This window comes from Varroa destructor, unplaced genomic scaffold (assembly GCF_002443255.2).
Source record: "Varroa destructor unplaced genomic scaffold, Vdes_3.0 BEIS01000005.1, whole genome shotgun sequence".
NCBI classification, from domain to species: domain Eukaryota; kingdom Metazoa; phylum Arthropoda; class Arachnida; order Mesostigmata; family Varroidae; genus Varroa; species Varroa destructor.
Genome location: NW_019211458.1, coordinates 20720851 through 20746139, shown reverse-complemented (window position 1 = coordinate 20746139; position 25289 = coordinate 20720851). Strand labels below are relative to the sequence as shown.

The 25289-nt window shown below is 41.0% G+C and overlaps 3 protein-coding genes across 12 annotated transcripts in view; 1 reads left to right on the top strand and 2 right to left on the bottom strand.

Moving 5' to 3' along the window:
- Positions 1-217: 217 nt before the first annotated feature.
- LOC111251389 (uncharacterized) lies at positions 218-9383 on the bottom strand. The gene is made up of 8 exons (XM_022807921.2): positions 8958-9383; positions 8403-8526; positions 7764-8066; positions 6085-6307; positions 5690-5941; positions 3056-3162; positions 2729-2863; positions 218-2142 (listed from the first exon to the last, which is right to left on the bottom strand). Exons 1-8 carry the CDS (start codon positions 9077-9079, stop codon positions 2032-2034), a joined length of 1377 nt encoding a protein of 458 aa, XP_022663656.2. The 5' UTR covers positions 9080-9383; the 3' UTR covers positions 218-2031.
- Positions 9384-10959: 1576 nt separating this feature from the next.
- On the bottom strand, positions 10960-12969 carry LOC111252118 (uncharacterized). 3 transcript variants are annotated; one of them, XM_086990715.1, is made up of 3 exons: positions 12842-12969; positions 11770-11916; positions 10960-11350 (listed from the first exon to the last, which is right to left on the bottom strand). In XM_086990715.1, the coding sequence occupies exons 2-3, from the start codon at positions 11914-11916 to the stop codon at positions 11072-11074; spliced, it is 426 nt and encodes a 141-aa protein (XP_086846841.1). In that variant the 5' UTR covers positions 12842-12969; the 3' UTR covers positions 10960-11071. The 3 variants fall into 3 exon arrangements, with proteins under 3 accessions (XP_086846841.1, XP_086846842.1, XP_022665314.1); XM_086990716.1 differs by lacking the exon at positions 12842-12969 and adding an exon at positions 12747-12818; XM_022809579.2 differs by lacking the exon at positions 12842-12969 and adding an exon at positions 12183-12318.
- Positions 12970-14861: 1892 nt separating this feature from the next.
- Positions 14862-25289, top strand: part of ATP7 (copper-transporting ATPase 1) — a 43333-nt gene continuing 32905 nt past the window's right edge. For 2 of the 8 annotated variants that reach the window (XM_022809574.2, XM_022809575.2), the window contains exons 1-12: positions 14868-15053; positions 19366-19593; positions 19905-21362; positions 21530-21749; positions 21917-22035; positions 22459-22635; positions 23023-23208; positions 23386-23570; positions 23762-23973; positions 24317-24507; positions 24699-24851; positions 25129-25287. In XM_022809574.2, coding sequence (XP_022665309.1) covers positions 19480-19593; positions 19905-21362; positions 21530-21749; positions 21917-22035; positions 22459-22635; positions 23023-23208; positions 23386-23570; positions 23762-23973; positions 24317-24507; positions 24699-24851; positions 25129-25287 — 3174 coding nt within the window. In that variant the 5' untranslated portion in view covers positions 14868-15053; positions 19366-19479. Of the gene's footprint in view, positions 15054-15075; positions 15275-18826; positions 18919-19365; positions 19594-19904; positions 21363-21529; positions 21750-21916; positions 22036-22458; positions 22636-23022; positions 23209-23385; positions 23571-23761; positions 23974-24316; positions 24508-24698; positions 24852-25128; positions 25288-25289 lie in introns of those variants that run through there. The other 6 variants (XM_022809576.2, XM_022809573.2, XM_086990714.1 and 3 more) reach the window with 6 other exon arrangements.

Sequence of the window (25289 nt, the reverse complement as noted above, 5' to 3'; positions counted from 1 at the left end):
TTGGAACAGGCGAACGTGTAATCAACAACACAAAAACTGGGCGGTCCTTTTGCCCTGTTTCTGATACGAGTTCGATAATAATGATCAATTTGGCTAGCCCGTTTAGAATTTCATTACAGAAGAAAACAATAACCATCTACACACTTTCTACAGGAAACTATACTAGCCAAATAAATTTGGTAAAAAAAAAAGGTAACTTACCTTAAAAGTTCGCAATTTTTACTTTGTGCAGCACCGCGTGGAGCAGAAGCATTAATTTTTGTTCAATCATCAAAAGAGTTCTGCTGCGGTTTATCTAGTACACATCGAGACAAGGGCATCAGTATATCGATTTAAACAATTGTGCCACAACAACTCAGTTAGATCGATGGAAGTTCTTGGGCAATCGAGCTCAATGAGCTCTGTGTCTTGAAGCTGACAACAATGGCCACGGATTACTTACGAGCATTAGTCTCGACATTTCCGAACATCGTGAGAAATCTCCAATATCGATTGACAAATCCTTGCACGGACTTATCCAGTAACGACTCACGTTAAATAATTTAAGTCAAACATTTTTATTAGCCCCTGATAAAACTACTAAGCTAAAGAGTATTCGGAGAGCCATAGAAAATTTGTATGAAACTGTACAAACGTCTCGCGGTATTGCGGCAATTTTCACAAATCCTTTTCATGAGTCCTCTATTCGACTATTATTATTGCCCGAGTGTCTTCATTCTATTCTATTGCACGTTCTCCCCACCCCGGTCGTCCCTGGAGTTCATCAGGCGTCATCGCCACGGCTTAGGAAGTGCATTTGTCTAGCAAAAGGGCCTGCTACCACTGTCTAGTTTGTTCTATTGACGATTTCAGCTTGTTGTAATTATGATGTCTGTGTCTGCAGCGTACTATTTGTGTCCAAAGGAGAGACAGACGACCGCTTTATAATTCGTCACTCTACGATAACGTTGACCGCTGAGCAGGCGACCTTGCGCGACACTGAATCGCTAGTGTTCTGGTTCCTGCTTTTCGATGCTTCATTAATCGCCCAAGCGACATCGTATTCGGAGAGACAAAATATAAGATATTGTAGAAAATTAGTAAACGCAAGTAGAATCCGGTTAAATCGGCTAAATTTTGAACCACGATATTCTTTCTATGCCGCTTCTATTAACTATTGTAGTTTCGAAAAAGGAAAGGAAATGGTACGTTTAATAGATGTTGCAAGCGATCAACTTTAACTTCAAATCGATATAATGGTTCCAATTTTGAACAAGACTGGGTTGAATGCATACGAAGAGTTGGGTTTACTCTGGGCAAGTGTTGGCGCTATCTGCATCACTAAGAACATTTTTTTGGTTTCGGTTCGTTCGACCATTAGCGTTCCATTATTTGATTAATTACGTGTCGTGTGATGCGCTGACGTTCGTCCTGTGCCACAGGGGCGTCACGCCCTGTATACATCACCACAAAAATGCCACAAAAACTTAGCGGGAAGGCATAGATCGGCAGAAATTTCGTAATTAGCGAGCTGGTTAGCTAATTAAAATGTAAGCTGGTTAAGTCAAAACGCGAATAGCTCCTGGAAAGAATCTATAAAGTATCAAGAACTGAAGAATATCAACTACGCCAGCACGATATTAACTTCTCGATGCAGCTAATGAAGGTTCTTCTTCCCATAAAATTATCCAATTTTCCTCGTTCAACTCACACGTTTAACAATACCGTCCTTCTTAAGCGATAGGTATCTATAAAAGTACGCGTTTACTTCCACTAGCTTCGGGTAATGAATGTAATAAGTCTATGCAGAAACTTTGGTGCCATTCACTGGTTACTTTCCGAAGTTTTCGCCAGTATAATCCCTCCAGTCACCTATCTCTATATAGTTATTCAACACGCACCCACCAAGATGTGGTTATGGTTCCGTAGGAAATTAATAGTCTGTAAAAATTAACATAATCAAGCGGTCAATTTGAAAAGGCATTGTCGATACCCTCTCAATGGCATAGGGTGTCGTCTGCATCCCTATTTTCGCTCGATCTTTCTCGAGCATTATCCTAATTCAGGCTTAGTAACGATAAGACGATTTCGGAGATCATGAACTTCGGCAGTAAGGCGCCTATATTCCTCTTTCTTTTTAACCATATCTGCTACGACCGGGCCCTGAAAATGTAGTGCAAAAATACCAGTTATAACTTGGTTCCTCCTTTACAACCCAACTAACCGCTGCTAATGACAAATGACTATAACTACAGGGCGTATATCTGGCCAAACCGCTCGCATAATGATACCATTTTGATATGATGTATTAATTCCAGTCAATATTCTAAAAAAAAAACACGTACAAGGGATTTTTTCTGTCGATAATTATTTCGAACTCAAAATATTTCCTGTATCAAACAGAAGTAATAAAATCGCTAATCAATAAACTTGGAGTTAAGAGAAAGTTAACTGTAGCCTATTCTAAGGAGTAATTAATCAATGGTGTAATTGTGTTTGGTCTTGCGATCTTGGCGAAACGAAACGGCAGGCTTCTCATGTTGATGAATACGGAACTTGATAGAAAACACCATTATCCATCTGCCTTGTTTTTTTTTCTGACAAGTAATAAGACGACATTATATTTGGTAACTTGATGTTAAGTTCACGAACTTCAGCAGCGGCTGGTATCGTAATGAGTGACTGTGTAGAGTTAGATAATTTTGTAGATTAGTTTGGGAAGAAGCAGGTAGCAGACGCACACAAGTACCTCAAGCTGTGTCTGAACACTCGATGGAAGAGTCTTCTTTGCGGTAGCATCATTAACCATTGTAGCAGCATTTTCCAGCAAATCCTGCAAGAGCTGCCGACTACTCTGGAGTTCTGTCGTGAGCGCGTCCATTGCCTGCTCGAAGGACAGAATTTCTCATTCTACTATGTATATTGCCGATAAGTGCAGATTGTGTGACAAATATTGAATATAACACATTGCTAGCCAACAGAGAATATAATCCTTCCGCTTAACAAGATACTTCCGCTCCCACAGGCTGATAAATAGCCAAAGAATTATATGTGAACGAGTCCCAACTGTTCCTACCTGAATATTAAGGTTGGTGGTGCCATATTTCTCGGTGTGTTCGTCTACCTGTGACTGGCTATCCGAACTGCTGCTGTAGGTGGCTTTTAGACCCGCCATAGCCTCATCTGAAACAAATACTGGACAGCGTTACCCTTCGCTCAATGCTTCCTATCACAAATGGGCCCTAGTTCTACCTCAGTTAAGCTTCTGCTCTAGTGGGTCCGCTAAACAAGATGGATCTGTAATAATCGGGAAAGTTGTAGGTCTACACGGCGATCCTAGCCCCAGTTTATCGAAATCGTTGAGTGTGCTTGTTCATGACACGGCCGAGGAATAGGTGTAGGATGTGCCTTAGCGATTAGCCATCCCCTCAGCGCTTCAATATGATTGTTAATAATAATGAAAAATTTCTCAGAAGGCGATAACGGAGCCCCACTAAATACTTTTGCCAGCTAATGGACTGGAAGAATGTAGGTAGGGTACAGGGAAACATATGGCATTTTAATACGAATGCTACACGGACATTTCAAGACGGACAAATCTTGTCTGCGCTAACAATTGAATCCTAATCAAGTTAGGTAATAAGAAATGTTGAGAGATTATTTGAAACAATGACATAATAATAAATAGCCGCAATCCATATCAGTCAATAGGTTGGCTCAAGCACTGCCTGAAACGTCGAACTACGTAATGTCACACTGCTGACGTTGGGCGAAAATTCAACTGGGTCGGCTGATTCTAAGCTAAAGACGACCCCACTGTACGAAAAATCAGAGCGGCTTTCCACTCCGATGGGCGTCAATTATTTAGCAAAACAAATATCAAATTAAAGTCGCTATTGGAGGCTATCTGAAGCAGGCCATTAAGATCAAATATTTGCTTTATATAAGATAAGGTTCAAGGCCGACCAAGGCCATCCGCGACTTCGTATGGGCTTCATTACTATGACCAAAATAACCGCAGAATACCTGAATAACCATTTATTTTCCAGCTTCTTTTACCCAGTTAGAGATATTAGAGAATTTAAAAAAACGTACGAACTGCAGAAATCCAATATAGAGTAATAATATAAAATAGTTATTAATCCAGTACGTTTGACAAACTTCGCTTGAATAATGCAGCTGGAAAATACAGAATGTATATTTTAGCCACTAGTTAACCCTAACATGACTATCAGTAACGATTTTCTAGCGACACTTAAAATGGTCTTGCGGGCGTCCATCTCGTATCCTGGCCAACACCTAACCGTTTTGAAAAAAGGAGTATCAGCCTAGTTAAGGCTGTACGACGAAGTAAAAATCAGTTAGATTTGAAGGAGAAGTTTGTGAGTTGTTATCCTGCATAGTAGTCCGGCCATGAATGGCTGTTGCTTTTTAAAATCCTATTAATGCGTATAAGTGACGGCGAGGAAAGCTCAGAGCAAAATCAATCGATTTTTACAGCGGACAGATAAGGCAGGCGTATAGCACTATCAATCTATATATGCTATTAGAAGTGTCCGCGGATCTGTCCAGGCCAAAAAGGACGCTTTAGACGCTACAAACTGGGCGTATTTTTTCTGGATCGCTAAGGTCCCATGCAGGAAAGATTTGCGCGGAATGCGAAACCAATTCGACAAATACTTTTCGCTAAAGGGAGAGATTCGCTTGTTCCCATAAGCATAATGAAAACTTTTTCTCATTTGCTACATTTTTATCTTTTACAAATGCCAAGACGGCCATCAGCGTCACTGATATAAATATATCGGTCAGTGTGAGAACTGTGAGCAAGTGGACTCAACGCGCCGTACGGTAAACTGTGAAACTATACTGTGAAAAAAGCTATTAGGTGTTAATGATTAGACAATAGCTGGGCTTTATTCGATATGACTTCAGCTATAAATATAATTCAACTTTCACCTCCGTAGAGGTAAAATGAAATGTACTCAATAGCAAAAGAGGCGCGGGATGAAGCCCGCGAGTAGCGTTTCAGTCCCTCACAATATCAACTTGTTTAGATACATCGGGCACGCAAAAAACTGTCAAATAAAAATAAACTATATCATAGCAACCGATCTTTTTCTATTCGATATTCCGACCTCTCTGTCATGGTTTGCAGCGCACTCTGATAAATGAGCGAAGTTTTCACATCGTTGCGCGCCGAGACATTGACCAGGACGATTAAGACCGCTTTCACAGTATCGGAAACATATTATACATTTAGGTTGGTCAAATCCCTTGTGCGAAACAAGTTGAAGTATTGGAAATTGATTTTGTGATATGCCATGTGCCCGAACCGGTGGATCCCGGATAGTCGTCTACCTGCCTCCTTCAGGTAGGCCAGGATCTTTAGTCTTCGTCCGGAACCTACGCCGGTACGGGAAAATCGCTACCTGAACGCCGTACTGCTAATAGTGTCTACCTGTTTGATCGTCCTGTACACGTCTTTTGTTTCGCATACGAAAACGTCTTTGTTCTTTATATAGAAAGTGTAATAAGATCTGAAAAGGTTTATTGTACTTACAGTTTCAAAACATAATAAAATGAATCAATCTCCTACGAGAAATTTTTGCAACAGCAGATACGAACGCACCCATGAGGCGCGAGCAATTCGTTCGTTCGTTATATCTAAGACCTTTAGGTCGATCATGATGCAGAAACAAAAATCACTTACCTATGTATTTAAATGCGGGTTCAGCGTCTTTTCTAAGCTCATTGGTAGCTTCAATGAATGCTTTTACGTGGCTCGCCAAACTATTCGCAGTTTCTTGAAGGATGCCGAAATGATGGACTAGGGTCTCTGTGCGGTCTTTTTCGCGTTCAGCTACAGCAGCCAGCTGGACTTTTTCTTTATTTCGCAGCGTTAGCGTCTCAACCAAAAGCTTGAGGTGGGCCTGCCGTTCCCGAAGGATGTTCCGTTGATCAACTGTTAACGTTTAGAAAGCTGTACATTATCTGTTTTTAGTAATTCTTTTTCATACAATAGGTATGGTATACAGAAATGTTTAATATTACTGTTATTCTTGTTTCGATCAAAACATTAATTAAATATTTTGGCAAATTTCTCACAAAGATCGTATTGCTTGGAACAGATCTCTTCGATGAGCCGGTTCGTTTCACCGTCGCCATTCTGTATCACAGTTATCGCCTGTTCGCGTACTTCTTTGATCTTTTGAAGGAATTCTGCTTTCTTTTCTACGGCTTCTCGTTCCTGGCGCTCCTCGTTAGCATACCCTTTGGCTAGCTCAGATTTGAGCTCGGACTCGAGTTTTTCTTTCACAGATATGTCATCCTGAAGAATAAAGCACTCGATAATTCGCTGAGTTTGTTTTCATTCTACTTCCGTTTAATTTTGACGTTAGACGGTTTAACTTTGTGAATTATCGGATAGCTATATGGACGTATATATATATAGAAACGATGGCGTATGTCGAATACGTTGATGTTTGTGCCTGTCAATGAAGTGACGTTTGCCGAATAGAAGTCCCGCTGTACATTTTTGTTCCTCGAAATCGAGCAGGAACAAAGCGGAAGAAGCCTTGCGAAAATTAGGCTCATAGTTTATTTAAAAATTTATAGCAGCAGATTTATATGGGAAAAAAGTAAGTGTAGATTTGCAATGACCAATACGTGTTTTTTTTACATTAATGGCAATTCCACACTGATTACTTACAGTCGCGTAAAGCATTATAAGTGGCGCTAAATGTTCTAGTACTTTCAGCTGGTGGAAATGGTTCTGCTGTGCTCTCATTTGGCTTAACACGGTTTATTTTTTCAGAGGTAGCAACGTTCGTTGAGCCTTCGAATCGCTACATAGAAGTATACAATAGCCGGACAGGCAGCCAATTTAGCTTTTAACATAAAACGCTTAATCTCTTAGTTTAATAACAAATAACGTCACTACGACGATCGCAACTTGTGGAAATTAATTGCTTACATTAAAATACATATATGAATATACAGCATACAATAAGTGTTAGCTCATACTATTTTTTTTAAATTGCTGTTCGTATAAACCTTTCTACCCTAACAGAGTTCTGGTGCAATGTCCCATCTACCCTGTCAAAGTAACAGCCGAAGCCTAGTTATGGGAAAAGTCTTTTCATCAGCCCGCATCATCCAGCTTGGCAGTTATATCCTTCAGCAACTGCTTGAGTTCAGTGGTTGAAAAAAGCACTGCGTTCAACGAGATTAAAGTATTTATAGGCACATTATCTTAAACGTTTTATAGAAGCAAAAACTCAGCACCCATTACGGAACATCTATGGTAATAATAAACATAGCCCGATAGCCCCTATCCAAGCGAATAACTGTCAATTTTCTCATCTTTTAGCGCTGTTCGAAACGTGAACGTAGTTCCTCAAGTGTTTTTTCAAAAAAGTAACAACCAACTTTTACAATAGAGTGTTGTATCGATGTCGAGAACTATATTTCAAGGTGACGAAGTACAAAAGAGGAGCTTCTAGAGAAAACGTCTCTGCGCTGAACTTCGCACGCATATCGCCGACTTCGGTTAGTTTTTTCTATTTGTATGGTCTCTAGAGGATGTGTTTGACACTACGCGCCTTGTTGACGTCCAGATTTAATTTCTGATAAAATCATGCCAAGTAAAAACTAACTGATAATCAACAACAAGTATGTCTTCCAAGCAATTGGCAATACGACAGGATGGCATGAAGATAGCTATCTGTACATATAAACATATACTTTTTGTCAATTCAACAACTAACGCTCGTTCACCGTCTAACCTTGAGTTGTTGAAGCCGCTGTCTCTTTGCGTTAGCAGTGGATTTTTCGCAGTCGAGTTGAGCGTTGAGATCTTCAAGTTCTATCTGCTTTGCTAATAGTTCCGTACTAAGCACAGTGTACGTTTCTTTTTCCTCACTGCTCCTCTGACGCACCAAAGCTAACTGTTCGTAAGTTAAACGTAACTTTTGAACAAGTTCCGCTAGCTGAGACGCCTTTTGCTCCGTCGCATTAACGACAGTTTCAAACCTGCCCAATACAGAATGGGTTTGCACACTCGGCCCACATAAAGCGATTTGTAGCATCTGTAAAAGGTAAACCTAGCCAATTTAAGGTGCTAATAGAAACATATATATATATGGCATGAACTTTTTCTTTTACGTGATACTATATATATATATATATATATTATCACGACAAGTGTGTTCCTAATAAATAAGACAGACAAAACTCATTGCACAATAATTATCTATTGTTTTACAGTCGGTTTTTACCTTCCAATTACCTTCCAATATCGAATCCTTCTTCATTTTGGCAGTCGGCTCGTGTTAGTCTATGGAATGACATTGAGCATTTCGCAATACGAAATACACAAGAGTAAAGGGTGTGTTTGCTAAAATAGTACTTTGTTTCGGCCTTACCTGAAAGATGCTCTCCAGATACTGGTAAAGGGCTTCAACATCCGTATCTTTTCTGTTCAGGCAGGCTTGTAAATCGCCTACCTGAGTTCTCACTTGTTCCACGGTAGCAAGTGCCCCAGTAATTCTGGAAATTTATTAAGGATCTGCTATAAAGAAGAAAACGAACGCTAAACATAGAACATATCAATAAACGTGTGACGCCCGTAAATGGTCAACTGTGAGCCAAGCATAGATCGTTCGGTCCAAAACATCGACTCTACCTAGCTGATGAATATTCGTTTCTTCTGCTTTTACCTATAGCGCAAAAAAGATTGCATTACTTTCTAATGAATAGATGGTATGGAAGAATTTGTTACATACATTGGCTCAGGGTGTTCAATTTATTACTATGTGTTTTGTTTACAGGAAATCCGACTGCTTTCTGAATCATCCGGATTTCCTGAGTAGAGGCTTTCATTCTGTATTGAGACGGCAAGTAGTATTTAGGGATTAAAATCATCCTGTTACGCTGTTACTATAGTTTACAGAGAGACTGGGTTCGAGGGATCCACTCACTGTGGGTACAAGTCCTGTTTCAACCGGCTTATCTCATCATCGATATTCTTCAGTAACTCCAAATGTTGTTCAAATTGACGAAGCTTACGAGCTCGAGCGTCACGCTTCGACACGAGGGGCATGCCCTGCGAAAAAAACGCACACGCTATTTAGAGTAGCATTAACGAGCAGTTTGCTTAAAGCGACACACAACTCCGCAAGTGATCATTGGACAAAGTAAAGCTGTCTGATTTCTTTTCGACAATGTCCAGTATGGACTCAGTCAGCGAAACTAAGGCAACCAAACTATTCGTGGCCTTTCCATAAGTAAGAATTTTTCGATTTTCAATGATTTTCCTATGCAGTTCTATTGACTTGCTGACCCTGTTTGAGGTACGTAGCCGGTACGACGCTTGCTCCAATGTGTAGCCGTTTTCCTTAAGTAGAGAGCTTTACATAAGAGTAACAAAAAGGTCACAGATGGCGCATAGGGGGGGGGAGGGGGGGACTTCCTGTTATGTGTAGGCGGTATGTGTGAATACATATCTGAATAGTCTCCCGCACATAAACCAAGAACTTGAATGGTCCACAGAACCAATCGCACTTCGAAAAATCAGCAGTTGTACGAAAATTCCAGCCGACCAGAATATTTACTTGTAGGTAACATAAGCAGGATTTTTGTTGGACATCGCGATGTGCGTTACCTCGCTATAGTATGATCTTGTGAAGAAAACACTGTTTCCAGTTTAACAAACTGAAAATCGCCGGGTAGTTAGATTATGAAATCGTACATTTCGCTAAGTGAATACTGTTAAAGTGTCATAGCAATGCTAAAAAAAAAAAGGCTTACCGTTGGCGGATCCATTTTGGCTAGCCTGTACCATGGCTTTAGGCTGAATATGGCAAAAAAACAACGGATGTGATGGATACACTAAGTTTTAGTTGAAACATTAGCTGTTATAGCGGGCGCTTATTTTCAGTTTGTAGAAATTATTTCCTTGACTCTTTTCGATATGTCTCTATATATATATATATATATATAAGTGCGGAAGCTGAGCTTACCAATAAAATAAGCATAGCGTGATAAAACACACGAATCATTTTGGTAAAAATATTTTTGAAATTTGAATCTCTTGAATTCAAAATACTCCATAGGACGAACCATTCGCTTGTACTGCAATCTATCCAAACGCGGCCAGAGGGAACCGCGTATCGTAAAACTAATACGTGTTGAAACTGACATCTTCCTCACGACATCTGCATGGAGTACATGCATGTAGAAAGCATCGTGGTGAATTAGAATAGATTGATTATTGGCATAGTGGACCGAACACACATCTCCAAATGATCAGGTAACAGGCCATAGAGAATGATGAACATCAAAATTAAGTCTTTTGTTACAGTGATATTGCAATTGTATAACATAGCGTATTTGAGATAGTTTCTCTGCAAAATATTTAATACGTCATAATTACTCGTGGTAGTAATAAAAATAATAAGAAAAGCTATGAATGTTTATAGTTCAATCAAACTATAGACATTTATAGCTTTTTATTTATTGATGTACAACAAGTTCACTTTACACGTTTATACACTATTTCGATTTGTAGTCAATTCAATCACGTGAAAAGGGCCCGAGTCCTATTTGGTCACAATATATCTGGCCGTCGACTTTTTCTGAACCAGTTTCTAGGGAAGGCCTAAAACAATCCGAAAGTAGTTCCTTTGTCTAAACTTGAGGGTAGAAGGTAAGGTAGAGCAACGATATTCTTTACTAGAAATACTACATAAAAACCATGTTAACAGCAGATAATTCTGCGATATAGCTATACAGAAATGAAGTGACATCTCTATTACCACTAAATTTTACTCGATGTCGCTACCGGTCCTATTCTATCTAAAATTATCTAGAGCCATTGGTACCGAAATCATCATAATAAAAATTACTGTTTTTGTTAACAGTATCATAATCGCACAGTGCCATATGAAACATTCAGCCTTGACGATTGCAAAAAAAACAGCATTTATTGACGAAATAGGATTGAGTTCGTTTATTAGAAGACGACATTTTCGATAGGACCGTGACCAGATAGAGCGATCTGACCAGGATGACACCGAACTAACTAATCTCTATCTCACTCCATATCGGTAAAGATAGCTTTTATGCAGTTATTGGCTTCCTGAAAAGCATCTTTTTCTCTGTCAGGTAGGCTTTCAAGAAAATCACCAGACTGCTGTTTGAGGCAATCTATAAAAACCTTCTTTTTCTTCTCTTTGTCTTGTCCTTCTTTCATCAGTTCAGTGCCGCACTTCATTGCTAATGGAACCATCCCCTTGAGAACTTGATCTAGTGTGTCTTCATTTGTTTTCATTACTAAGGAGTCTAAGCAAGGTCGAGCTAGATGCATGTCCTCCTACGAACAGGATTGGGAGAAAAATAACCACGTTAAAAACGTTCAAGGTTTTCCCTGCGTACAAGAACCGAACTTTTAATGAATTTAGGTAGGAAATTTGAAAATTCTATTCATATGTTTTATTCTACGAGTGGTTGAAGTGAAATACTTGAAGAGAGCTAGTATACGTGCTTGTTATTAAATAGGTACATCTTAAAACAATAAATGAACGGCTCGTTTTAAAGAATCTGACCAATTTAGTGAAAGCTGTAAGTTGTAGTAGCAAAAAAACGAAGAACCACTATTACGTTGTTACCATGATCAATTTAAAGTTAGGTTAGCTAGCATACTGGCTTAGGTTCGACAGTTCAGCTGTTTCGAAGGCTGACAGTTCTAAATACTAATTGATTAGCCCTTTGTATAATAGTTAGGTCTGTTACCTTCAACTTGGATGCCTTGTCTGAGGCCGCAAGTAGGTCGACAACGGTTTCAAACACTTGGACCAGCTGTTCTACGTTGGCCATGCATTGCTCGTATAGTACCAATGCGAATAGAGCCAACAAAACAAAGCGACCGAATTTTGCCATCTGCAAATCAACAGTAGAAATTGAAACGTGCCTATTATACGAGCTGGTTCATCTATTCATTGCTATATGTATTGTTATGGCAATCACCGCAGAAAAAAATATATACATATACAAGATTTGTGCTTGTCCACCTCTTTAAGACACTTGTATTTACCAACGTAATGCAATAATGTATCAACCAATAGGTGAGACGTAAACACTGTTAGGTGATACGATGCACTTGGCCATCGTTTGAGAAACCATGGGGCATAAGTCAACGATCGAACCTTGAAAAATATCGGGGGAGCCATCGAGGCAGTAGCCTGTCCAAACTCGTATCGAACACAAACCGTCATTTACTCGAAGTTACACTTCGTAGAAGTTTTGGCCTCTGGAAATTTAAAAAAGCGATGGTCGTCCGGAGCGGCCAACTTTAAGCACTAACTTTTCATTATTATCTGCTGCCAGCAAACATAGTTGAGACTTGAATATCTCCTCGTTCACTACGAGGAAACATCTGTTTCCTCTTTTCTAGACGAACCCAATGTATTGAACGAATTGACAACCTGGTAGTTAAGGTGTATTTTGAGAGAAATATGACGAGTCCTTGATGACAGCTTACACAATGACGAACTCGCATACTTGAACAAGGTGCATTCTTATCATTCAGTTTTGCGGTAGATATGAGACAGTCTTTCCAGCAGAACGCTAAACTGAAACATTTGTGATTGGATGTACTCAAGTACGTTGCACATCTTGACCAGCTACAAGTGGAAGTTACAGTCATTTGCTCTTCTACAAGCGTAGATGAAGAAATATCCACGTGAGCCATTATTAGGAGAGCAGCTCACCTGCCGCAAACGCGATGGCACGAAAAAATTCAGCCAAAACTAAGGGACCTAATAAACATAGGCTGTTAACAAAGTTACATCGTTATAATACATACCGCTTATTTTTATATAGAGGGAATGCCGGAAAATAATTTGTTGTCTAACCTTTATAGCAGAAGCTTAAGGCTAGCAAATTGCGAAAGGCTGAGCAAACTGATGATTGACTGATAACGATAAAAGGTCTGTCAAGTTACCACAAACGTTGAATATTTGCCAACGTTACATTGTGATAAAAAATTGTTTATGTTAAACGAACAACTGTGTGTCGATTACCAACGTCTAAGTTCATACAATGTAATCGAAATATTTTATAGAATGCCGTTTTTTATTGTCCGAAAGGTCGGCCATCTAATTTTTAGACAAATTCGTAAGTTGATTATCTTATCTACTAATATGTTCGACATTGGTGATGTGACGCTGTGGTGCGACACGTAATTCTTCACAGAATGGCCAGTTAAGTGGACGTACTGGATCTGCCTGCTACTTCAGGCTTCCAGCTAGTTAACGTGTCTACCGTTCGTCTTTTCAGTGGGATTTTTGTCCGCTCTAGTGTCTATTGAATGACTTTCCTTATTTTCTATTATTTCCTATATGTTATTCGTCAGTTTTATAGATCATTCCATCAATTCGTTCGTAACCACAGAATTTTCGAACCTGAGTTGCTTACAGGGCGCTATAATTTACCTAAATAAGAGAAGACGCCTAGGAGTACGCCTTATCCTATCATGACATCGTATCTAGATTACGACAGATGTTAAGGCTAAGCTTGTTTATAGTTATTCTGAACAAAGACGCAGGCGCTGAATCACTTGTCATAGCAGCATAAAACTCATGCAAATAATACAGGACCTTGTCGACGTGGCTATATACGTATAAAAGGCCGAATCAACTACCTGAAATCCTAACTAAATAACCGTATAATGACTTGATCCATCTTCTCAAATTCGAGTATGGAAATATACTCGAGGTCTCTTTTTGCGCCTGAAAGGGAACCACCAAACCTGCCAAAATAGGTCGTTTTAATTACGTGCCTTTATTTAAAGGCGTGTCACGTTCAGTAAACTTCAAAATCAGTTGTAAGATCAGTTTCTAGTATTAGATATTTTTTAATTTCTCATAAAATAGAAAAGCGTGCAATGAGAGACCTCTTGATGAAATTTAACATGTAGCCATGTTATATGGCGGACAAAGCAGACCAACTGTTTCAATATCGTTAGCACAACTCTAATGAACTCTGTTCATTGCAGTGGCTAGGGTAGCTAAATTTCGGCTGCGAAATGACAATCGATGGTTCATATTGTGCGGCTCGATCTCGGCCAAACGGTAACCCCATAGACCCGATGTTACTGAAAAGGAATGGGTGTATTAAGTAGAACAAGGACTGCTGTTTGCTGGTAATAATGACGTTGTCTAGTCAGGTGTTTTTAGGCATGTAGATGTAATTCTAGGCAATTAGATGTCCGTACCGATCGATCTCGCAAGTAATAAACCAAATAATAGCGCTTCGTTGTTAATTGCAAGAGCTTTATTTGAATAGACAGAAAGAGACAAATAGAAACCATTAACTTTGTCCCTCTTTCGAAACGCTTGAAGGAATAACGTGCAGTTTTAATTCGGTATTACTTCGTCCGAATTAGGATATGGTTGAAAAGAGCTAATTAGAACTTCTGAATCTGAATTTACTGGTTAGGAGTAGCTCAAAACAGCTTAACATTAAACGGATTTTCTGATGATACGGTTGCTACTTTGTTAACATATTTACAATCCAGCATATATTCTCGTCTCTGATAACTAAATTCTGTCCAGCTTTTTCCTTAATCTACTTAACTTTATTGCCACGGCATGTCTTGCAGTTTACTAGTGTTTTCAATATCAATTTATCTATCGTTCCTTTTCAGCGTATCTGTCTTATCGATTGTTCCGCTTATCGTCGTTTCCGCGCGCTCGCCAAATCTCACTCAACGATGGCCTGTTTAGCGCTGGAATCGAATAAGAGTAGCCATGCGCGTATTTAAATGTCGCTCCTCCATTGGCTGCTCCGTTATGGCCCTCTCCCTTTATTCAAGATGGCTGCGCCCGTAGCCCAAACGTTGACTGGCAACGCGAAACTGTCTCTCATCAATGGAAACGTAACAGGCGGGCTTTCTGTCCGGCTCGCTTTTGCCAGCATCGTCGTATCGCTAACGCTATTTGGTTTGTCGGCAGCCAGCTACAGCAACCTCTCTGGCCGATGCCTATCATCGAATCTATCTCGACAATCAAATGAATGTGAGCGTGATACCATATGTGAAGAGATGTGATTAGAACAGGCGCAAGTGTCCCCGCTTGTGGCCGCCCACCCATAGCTAACCTAACAGAAGTGGCTGGCGTGACGAAACACGGCCTCAGTTATACTTTTTGCTGTGGGTGTTTAGGTAAAGTCAGGAACAAAGAAACAGTCGCATTACCAATACCCCTACGATTACCACTAATCGGATATCGCATCTTTGGTAGGTAGTCCTGCCTGCCGTCGCTAACAGCTGTTGGGTAGGGCTGTAGCTATCCAGTGAAAACGGTGGAAATTCTGCCAAATATTCTCCCCTAGAATGAGTGCCCATTCAAATAAGAGCGAGCTCTTCTTGTAGCGAAGCCGTGTGGGCGGGGAGCTCTCGTACAAAGCAGTCAATTCGCCGGATAGTATGTAGCAGAATCGGACTTCCCATTTGCTCGTTTCGGTCGGGTTGGTGAACAAAGATGAATGGAGGTGGGTGCTTTGGTGCGCAGTTAGGAGCTGTCGCTAGAAAATGCGATGGTTTTCTTCAAAGCTGTTTACTACTCCGTAGAGAAACGGAGTTTGTTGGTCAAATGATTTTCTGCTGCATCGCTTCGAAATAAACGATATCAACCGGTAGTGACCGAAAGCGCTGATGATGACGCAGCTTGTGTTTAATTAATTGAATGATGATGGTCTGTGGAAGTACACGCGTTCACGTGGATTAGGTGTATGGACTTTCTGAAAGTGATACGATCTCAGCAGTGAGAACTGTATTCAGCGTTACGCGAATTATAGCCGTATATTGGTGAAGCGCTTGACCGATTCGTTTTCTATGTACCTGTTGCTATCTCTACTGCCGGGCGCACATAAAATAGGATAGGTGTTTCTCAACATCAAAAAAATATCAACGACCTGTAATTGTGCAATACAATTACAGGTATTTTACCACAAGTAGTCGTCTAGCCCATACTGGCGCGCGCTGTATGACAACAGCAGAATGCAAGCTAGTATTTTTCTAGGGCTCCCCACCTGACGTGACACGCTAGAAGACAAAAAATGTCCAAAACAAGCTTAGGCTGAGACCTGGCGCATTGTTCTTCTAAGGCTTGTCTGATTCAAGCAAAGCATTTGTCTATCAGTTTAGCGGTTAAATATTTGTTATTATTACAGGATTACGTGTCGAACAGGAAGCTCCGCACGTGTCGAAGGAACTATTGAATCGCTTGAAGTAGAAACCATAGGTAACATTTGCAACCATTCACAGGAACGCATGTTCCTATGGCATGAATAGGAATTCAAAAGAAAATGGACATAGACTACGAAATAGTGATCGTCATCCATACGTGCGTTCAGTCATGTTTTGCCATCTTCACTGCACACTTTACGGACGTCTCTGCACTTACAGTATGCACGGACCGTGTCGTATATACCCTCAGTTATACGATTTATGCTAATAAAATCTCAATGTCAGAAGTACATCCGAAGCTAACAGTAACAAATATACCTCTAGATTAGAAATAAAGCAAACGAGCTCTAGGTCATGTAACAGAAGAATACACCAATCCGAGCTTATGAAGTAAATCGACTCGGGTTTTGGTCTAGTCTCTTTTTATGTGGGTCCCTGTGTCCGCGGCTTACAGAGAAGCCCGCACATAATCGTGGGCCGGGACTACGGCCAGCTGCGTTTCAGTTCTGCGCCTAAGCTATCGCTATTACTTCCTAAAGTGTGCAATTTACATTGACGCAGTCAAGTTAAATATCATTGTATTTTCTCCGGGCTTGAAACAGTACTAGCCGTAGTAAACGAATCAGTAGTATCGTGTTGTGAGGCGTTGCGTTGAGAGTGCTGCACAACGAAAACGATTTTTAGCAATCCATCACTTCATACGCAATCTGATGCTAAGCTATATTTGACTTGGATCGTAAGCTAGAAGCTGATGACCACTGGCTTATCAAACGATAGCAGCCTTTTATAGATCTGCCCAAAGGTGTAATACATACACAAACTACAAGGCCAATTTTCCACGCGTCCCTAGAGAAGCCTTCTACAAATTGGCAGTAAATGGTGAAGTTGAATTTTTCGCCACTGAACATTGAAAGAATTATTTGCTTATGTTTCGCAGCGCGTTTAGTTACCATTAGATAATCGGACATTAGCCTCGAAAAGTAGAAAACGTGATTAAGAACGTCTAATAGATCGGACGGTTCTTCTGGTAGTTGTAACCTGCGTAAGTAATTTTCTAATAATGTTACATCGAAATTACGTTAACGCTCTTAGCGTACATTTATTAGCTGGTTGCGTGTACTAGATCTATCCAACGGCCATTTACGCCGATGGACTAGAACCGATTTCAGCTCAGAACAAAAAACCAGAAATTCCACAGATATGCGTAGAAATGCAATGCTGAAGGATAAAATAAGTGATAAGATAAATCAATTTAGTAGAAAAGCCATAGCCGTCATTAATGAAGTTAACGGTGACCTTATAACACACGGTTGTGCGGCGCAATAAAAATGCGCCGATAACGCGTTAGGCCTACTAATGCCGTGGCAAATTCAACGGGACAGTTTCGTACTTATTAAAATATACGTAGGCGTGTTTACGCGTTCTTAATCGAATACTTCCTTCCCTTGATTGACGACTAATAACACTGGTCCCGCTCTGGAAAAAGACGTTATGTCGTGATAATGTAAGTATGTTTTAACAATGGGTGTTCTGCTGCTTGCTCTTGAGGCTGGAGCTATTCCTGAGAACGGGGCAACCGGCAGCAGCAGCAGCAGTCTTAACAATGGAAGATCACCTGAGAATCTCTTAGAAGAACACTAACTAGAAGCTGGGAGTTTATAGATTACATTTGCCCCAAGTAGGTTTGGTTGGCTAATGTAAGTTTTTGGTTATCGCAATCGTGTAAATTCAGACATTAGCAGATTGATAAGATCTGGTAACGCTCTTTGCATCAGTGCATCAACAAAGTATTATTAAAGTAAGGGTAGTCCCGCGAAAGCACACCATTGGACCCTGAGTAGATGTGAATCACATCAGGATTTCATCTCTCTATTAACTCATATAAAAACACTCAGTGCGCAGCTACTATCCTGAAAGCTTCAACGAATCGACGATCTGTTCAAGTGGCCAACAACGGTAGATATAATTACCTAATAAAGGGCTAGGCGCTACCTTTAAGGCGAAGCTATCTGTGGAGTACAAGCGGTCCGTTTGTCGTAACGTTGTTTAATGATGCACTCATTAACTTCGCAACGGAGTGCGGATGATGCAACTCGAGATTGGTGTTATCAGGCTTTTTTTAATAAAAGAAAGTAATAGAACAAGTATTAGGTTTTATGGCATTTAGATATCGCCAAAACTCTTCGTGGCCGCAGGTAATTTGCAAGTCACTTGAAAGACGCTACCTTGAAGGCATATCATGGCCAAGTCAAAATACTCCAGGCTTGTGTTTTATTGTATCGCATTTAATTAGATACGAAATTCGTAAACGGATACGCTTTCGCCACCGTAGATATATTGAATTCAGTAGCGCGATACTCCAAATACGACAAACGGTATATATTCGTGACGTGTGGCAGATATCTCTATCGCCCGATTCCGGATCGTCTTGTTAATAGCGGCGCTTTTGCGGACTGACTTATGGCTACTTGTTCGTGGTACACGGTTAATATACTAGAGGCTGAAGGGTCACCATTGACGACAGGCCCAAATCCACGTTGTGGCTTTTCTATAACTACCTTCGATAAGCACAGCTGATTGTCAGTGTAACTGGCAAACTTCTTGCAGATTGGTAGGCATGGCAGTTGGGGTTCGACGGAGGCCAAAACTGAAATAAGCAAAACGAAATTTTAATTGTCTACAAATTTTTGCACGTAAGTAAATCGACTTTAAAGGTCCGTTCGTACTGTAGGCCTATAGAGAGGCCCCGAACTCAGATATTAAAGCAGACTATTTACAAAGAATAAGCGAAACGTCGAAATTTCCTGTGACCGATTGCAGTGGTACTGCGAGAGTTTCTAAACAGAGGTCATTTGAACAAAGCTTGTAGTTGCGTTCGCAGCTACGTCTGTGAGAGAGCAGGCACACCTGGCACACCATCTGTGGAATCTTACTACGACATTTTAGAAAATGCAACTTTCGGCACACTTGTCAATATATGTAGTAATTTATTTACCAGTAGTACCACTCTATTTTCAACGAGTTTGCAATACTTTTGGTCATGCTCGATATGTCTCTTACTTGTTGTCCTGCTTTTTCGTTTATATTAGTCTTTGTTAAGAGTCAACCTATCAAGTCTTCATCTGTTTGCCTTTCCGCAGATGATCGACGTCTGGATAGCCTTACACAGCATATGGATGGTAGACCCGAGGTGAGGACGGCTTCTACTAAAGAACCACCATAACCCTGCTTCCTTGTTCCGCCCTCAGTTCTCAATGGCTACGGGAACCCTGGAGCATACCGTCTCCATCGGAGGCATGACGTGTAAGTCATGCGTGAATAATATTCAATTTACCATCGGGGAACGGGCAGAAGTCCACTCGATCAAGGTAATTTCCCACAGTAGCTTCTAGTTAAACAACGATAGTGATTGCCTGGCATAATCTATATACATACGGTTTTTTCAATCTGCTTGTAATAAACGTGGCCTAGACTGACGGCAACGAATTGTAGTTTGTCAAAAAATCAACCTTCCTTTCTACCAGCTAGCCAGGGCGTTTTTGTTCCTACTGATCTCGTCTAATGCCATAAGACTGCTAATGAAAATGTGCTACATTAGTTTTAGATTTATGATTGACTACAGCGCCTCTTAAGGCTCATTGCTTCGACTTAATATCTTTAATGTTTGTCCAAATTGCAGGTGTTTCTGGAAGCGGGTCAAGGTGTAGTCGTGACTTCAGCGAACACAGCCCCTCAAACTCTCGTCGATGCCATTGACGACATGGGCTTCGAGGCAACTTATCTTTTCAGTACTGCCGTTATTCGCGTCGACGGAATGACCTGCCAGTCTTGCGTCAATAACATACAGAATACACTGAATGCCGTGGAGGGCATCCGATCAATTCGCGTTACCTTGCAGGAGTCCAAAGGCATTGTCGAGTTTGATGTCAGGCTAATACCGATTGAAGGAATTGTTGAACGTGTTCAGAATCTAGGATTCCTACCTCGGTTTCCCTACGTTGGCAATTCGACAATGACGGAGCTTGATGTCGATACGGATTTTGACAAATTAGCGAAGAGGCATTACAGTTTCGCCGAATGTGGCGCTGGAGATGGCAGCGCTAGTACATTGGACGCTGGCGGCTGGGCAGATACTGCAAGTGATTCGAATACGATGCTAGAGGTCGACAAGATTCTAAACACAATCCCACCCCAACTGCTTAATATCGAAAAATCTAATGACTGCACCGTGATTGATCTTAGTGAGAATTCAGATCTGAGCAATACAATGAGTAAATGCACCTTACGGGTCACTGGAATGACTTGCGCAAGCTGTGTGGCAGCCATCGAGAAAGGTCTAAGCAAGCGTCCAGGTGTCAAAAGCGTCCTCGTGGCTTTGTTGGCCCAGAAGGCGGAGGTGAAGTTTGAAAAGGCTTTGATAACACCGCATGAGATCATCTCCGCCCTCGCTGACCTCGGCTTTGGCGCCGAAGAGCTCAACTCGAGCGCCGAAGCTTACGGCGAGTGTCAGCTAAGGATTGATGGTATGGCGACCTTGGCAGACTCTAACCACATCGAGGCGCACCTTTCACGACTGAAGGGTGTGCTTTCAGTGAAGGTGGAATTTGCCCAGAAGAGGGCAACCTTCAAAATCGATGCCGAGCTCACCGGTATTCGCACGCTGTACAACCACATTAGCAAATTAGGCTATTTCCCTTCACCAATCGATTTCCAGTCGGACTACTTACTCAAAACTAGCGAAGTAAACCATTGGCGGAGCTCTTGCTTATTGTCGCTTGTCTTCTTTGTTCCTTCAATGACGATTATGATGTTATTTATGTCGCACAAAAACTGGGAAATGGTATGGTTTCCTGGCGTGTCCAACAAGAACTTTCTACTATTTGCATTAGCCACGCCCGCACAATTCATCGGTGGCCGTTATTTCTATGTGCAGGCGTATAAGGCACTTAAACATGGTATGGCGAACATGGACGTGCTTGTTATGCTGGCTACAAACACGGCCTATTTCTACAGCATCGGCGTGTGTTTAATATTCATGGTTACAGGAACCCACCGAAGTCCAAAAACGTTCTTCGAAACTCCACCGATGCTAATGCTATTTATTTCGTTTGGGCGGTGGCTGGAACAAAAAGCGAAGGTAGGCCTAATTAGATATAGAAATCGGATACTGTTGTAATATTAGAGGGTGATAAATAATTCGATCAGATTAATTGCGATAGCTGATGGCTTTCGTTTCGCCAACGTGGGGCATCGTTTTACACAGTTAAATGGATGTCTATTTAAATCATTGATACTGTTACATAGGGCAAGACATCGGAAGCGCTTTCGAAGTTGATCTCGATGCAGTCCTCGGAAGCGGTACTTGCCGAAGTAGACCCAGACTTCACGATTCGAGAGGAACGCTCGGTTCATGTTGGACTTCTCGAACGAGGAGACATTATCAAGGTGTACCCAGGTGAAAAGATTCCCGTCGACGGGAAGGTTCTGCACGGCAGTTCAATGGTAGATGAGTCTCTAATAACAGGTACGCCACAATGGCCTATCTGATTTTTTTGCCATATAGTTTTCAACTACGTAATTTGCCATATATGCGTATGTCATTATTTATACGATACCTATTTAAGTTTTATCTAGACTACTTAGAACTTTGACACACACTTTGATGATATGTCAAATACATTATTCTTACAGGAGAACATCTGCCTGTTCTGAAAAAATCTGATTCATTAGCCATTGCCGGTTCTGTTAATGGGCGTGGTACTCTTCTTTTGAAGGCAACACACGTTGGACACGAAACGACATTGAGACAGGTATATACATATTTATATTACCTATAACCCTTGGTTTGTTGTTTGCCGCAAGGTCTGTTTCTCGATTGCCGTTTAAAAGCTGAACTATACAAGTCAATAAGCTTAGATCAAAGTTTCTTTATTTAATATAACTGTGATTATTTCTTCAATGCTAAATCTTTCAAGTTGTAACACACCAGTACACTCAAGACAGTAGCGGTTCTCTGCTCATTTACGCTCTCGTAAATATCATCGCAGATGTAAAATACCGTTAGTAACGATTTGTCAACGCTGACTTTCTGTGAGCTTTTGTTCTATCTTACCTTACTGTACCTTGATTCTAAAGATTGTATCTGCACATGATAGGTGATTTTTTTAACGATACTTTATGCGAAGTTTGACAAACATAGCTGTATGTCTCATGTCGTCTGCGTCTCATAACAGATTGTCCGGCTAGTGGAGGACGCCCAAACGTCAAAGGCCCCGATCCAGCAACTGGCCGACCAGTTGGCAGGTTATTTCGTACCTGGCGTGTGTGTCATCTCGGCGGTTACTCTGGTTGTCTGGACTGTGCTTGGCATGAGTGATCCCGGTTATGTTCGGGCACTCTATATGCGCATGGTAGACGGTTTATCTGAATATTTCTGTTTTAGATATTGAATAGTAAAACTAGGCTGATATTGCAAACATGTCTACGCATGGATTTCCCGTCCGTGAATATTTACCATTCTATAGATTGATAACATTGTAAGCCATTTTCCTATGTAGTAGATCTCTGTAGTTATTTCTCCTCGTTACTGCTAGATGAAAAATGACTAGGTAAGCTTTTCAAAAAGTTGATTTTTAAACAGACCCGAAATACTTATCAGCAATGGAGCATCATCTGTTATTAGTGGTGTCATTTATATACAGACGTATCGCTGTAACTGAGTGCTAGCTATAGCTCGATCCGTCCTTGACTTGGTTTCATGCATTCGTGGACGATTTTTGCCAACTGCTGTCATCTAGGATATTTCCTCAGACACAGAAGTCGTTGTGCTCTTTGCGTTCCAATGCGCAATTACGGTCCTAGCTATTGCGTGTCCCTGCTCGTTGGGCCTGGCCACACCGACCGCCGTGATGGTCGGTACTGGAGTAGGCGCTCGGAATGGCATTCTCATTAAGGGCGGACAACCTCTGGAGCTTCTACATAAGGTTTGTTGTCGTAAGCAAAAGAAAATGAATTCCTTTTACATTATTACCATACACTGCCACACGCATGTTATGGCTGTAGAATAAATCTTTTCCTGATATTAATTTGTCGCGGGAAGACTATTTAGATTTTGAATAAATCAGACGAAGGTGCATAGCCAACTGCCACTGCATTTGTAGATTCGCTGTATCGTGTTCGATAAGACGGGCACTTTAACGGAGGGACGTCCATCTGTGACACGCCTGGTTGTGTTCAGCTCGAAAGAGCGAAAACGTGCTATTCAAGAAACGCTCTGTCTCGTGGGGGGAGCAGAGACTGCCAGCGAGCACCCGATAGCCGGTGCGATTACCGAATTTGCTAAGAGGTAAGCCAGTCAATGAAAGGGCTCAGGTTTTTGCGTCTCTGGTAAATATGGCGAAATGTTTTTTGATTTAAGGTTATTGCTGCAGTCGCACGTTGCAACGGTAAGTTGTCGTTTTGATCACATTGTTAATATCATATTGACTATCCCGAAGTGTAAGTCTCACTAACTAAACTTACTTTTTATTGCTCCAGTTACCTGAAGGTGCAATCGTTCCCAACCGTGAGTGATTTTGAAGCCTTTCCCGGTCAAGGGATCCGTTGTCAGGTAAAAGAAGTGTCAGGCTTCGCGAAGCTATGCGGTGAAGATGCTGAGCTGGATAATATTATCGAAGTTTTACCTGTATCGAGACGCCAGGAGAACGACTCTGCTTTGGTAGACATCGGCAGCTCAGACGCCGCCCCAGGTGTGTACCCCTTCAGGGGTGTTACTCGTTTAGGTCTTTTTGTAAACGCTACTCCAGCCTCAGCAACTGTTCTTAGGCCTATCGAAAAACATTGTTCGAATTAACCTTTTAATAAACACCTATCAATATCGTTCCTCTCTATTTCGACTTTTGCATATAGTGTGTGCGAAATACAAATGAACTCTTTCTATATTTCAAAAGGCCTAAAAATCAATAATTAAATATGATAATAGTATGGACATATAGAATAATATAGGACGCGAGAAATGATTAACTCTTGCAAAAATAAAGGCAATAAACATACCTCTTACATTATGCATCACTCAAAATTACGACATTTTAGGTGATCCAGCTTCAACGGAAACTATGTATCACACGATCGTGCTCGGTACTCGGGCATTCTTGGTTGCTGAAGGTGCTCAGATCACAAAGGACATCGACCGTGAGGTCGAACGGGCTCAGCTGTCAGGAGACACGATTGTTCTGGTTGCCAAAGGTGGCGAAGTTGTATGCCTAGTAGCTGTGGCTGATAAGGTAGGCACTTACGATTGGGAATCGTTATTCCTGGATTTGTATGGGAAATAATTATGTTATGATTGATATAAACATATAGGAATCCTTTAGTGCGACTATAAGTACTTTAAAGTAAGTTAGAATATAGGCATTGAAGAAAATTATGACTGTAGCATTGTTTACTAATTATGCTCGATGCTGTTTGACTTCAGATAAAACCAGAATCGAAATCTGTAGTTTCGTGCCTGAAAAGAATGGGCATCCATGTCGCTATGCTTACTGGCGATAACCGAAATTCGGCGCTGGCCGTAGCACAGCGCATTGGCGTCGACACCGTATTTAGTGAAGTGCTCCCTTCACAGAAAGTTAGTTTTAAAAAAATGCGATATGTCTAATTTACCTGCGGTCATGTGGCAAAGTAATACAGAGATCTACTTCAAGGCAGGAAGGACCTGAATGCTGAATGCTGTGAAGAATACTTTTTTAAGCTTAACATAACATAATTAACATTTCATCCTATGTCGACTATTGTAATGCTAGTAATATTAATAATCATAATTGTGACTATTATTGTTATACAGACACGCTTGATTATTATTGAGCAGATTTAATAACGACTCCTTATCCTCTTAATTCTTTCAGGTTGCAAAAGTGAAAAGTTTACGGGAACAGTTCGGTCTCGTAGCTATGGTAGGCGATGGAATCAATGATAGCCCGGCCCTTGCCCATGCCGATGTCGGTGTGGCCCTCGGAGCCGGTACCGATGTCGCCGTTGAAGCTGCACATGTTGTTCTAATCCAGGT

What these genes read in the sequence shown, in the direction of transcription:
- LOC111251389 (XM_022807921.2), bottom strand. Translation starts at nt 9,079, where the DNA reads ATGCCCCTCGTGTCGAAGCGTGACGCTCGAGCTCGTAAGCTTCGTCAA. An exon ending in AAACAGGACTTGTACCCACA is followed by an intron (nt 8,527 to 8,957) that starts GTGAGTGGATCC and finishes ATAAATTTCCAG; the next exon opens with AATTACTGGGGCACTTGCTA. An exon ending in AGCGGCTTCAACAACTCAAG is followed by an intron (nt 6,308 to 7,763) that starts GTTAGACGGTGA and finishes TTTATTCTTCAG; the next exon opens with GATGACATATCTGTGAAAGA.
- LOC111252118 (XM_022809579.2), bottom strand. Translation starts at nt 12,251, where the DNA reads ATGACGGTTTGTGTTCGATACGAGTTTGGACAGGCTACTGCCTCGATG. An exon ending in CTCCCCCGATATTTTTCAAG is followed by an intron (nt 11,917 to 12,182) that starts GTTCGATCGTTG and finishes GTTGATTTGCAG; the next exon opens with ATGGCAAAATTCGGTCGCTT. An exon ending in ACAAGGCATCCAAGTTGAAG is followed by an intron (nt 11,351 to 11,769) that starts GTAACAGACCTA and finishes TCCTGTTCGTAG; the next exon opens with GAGGACATGCATCTAGCTCG.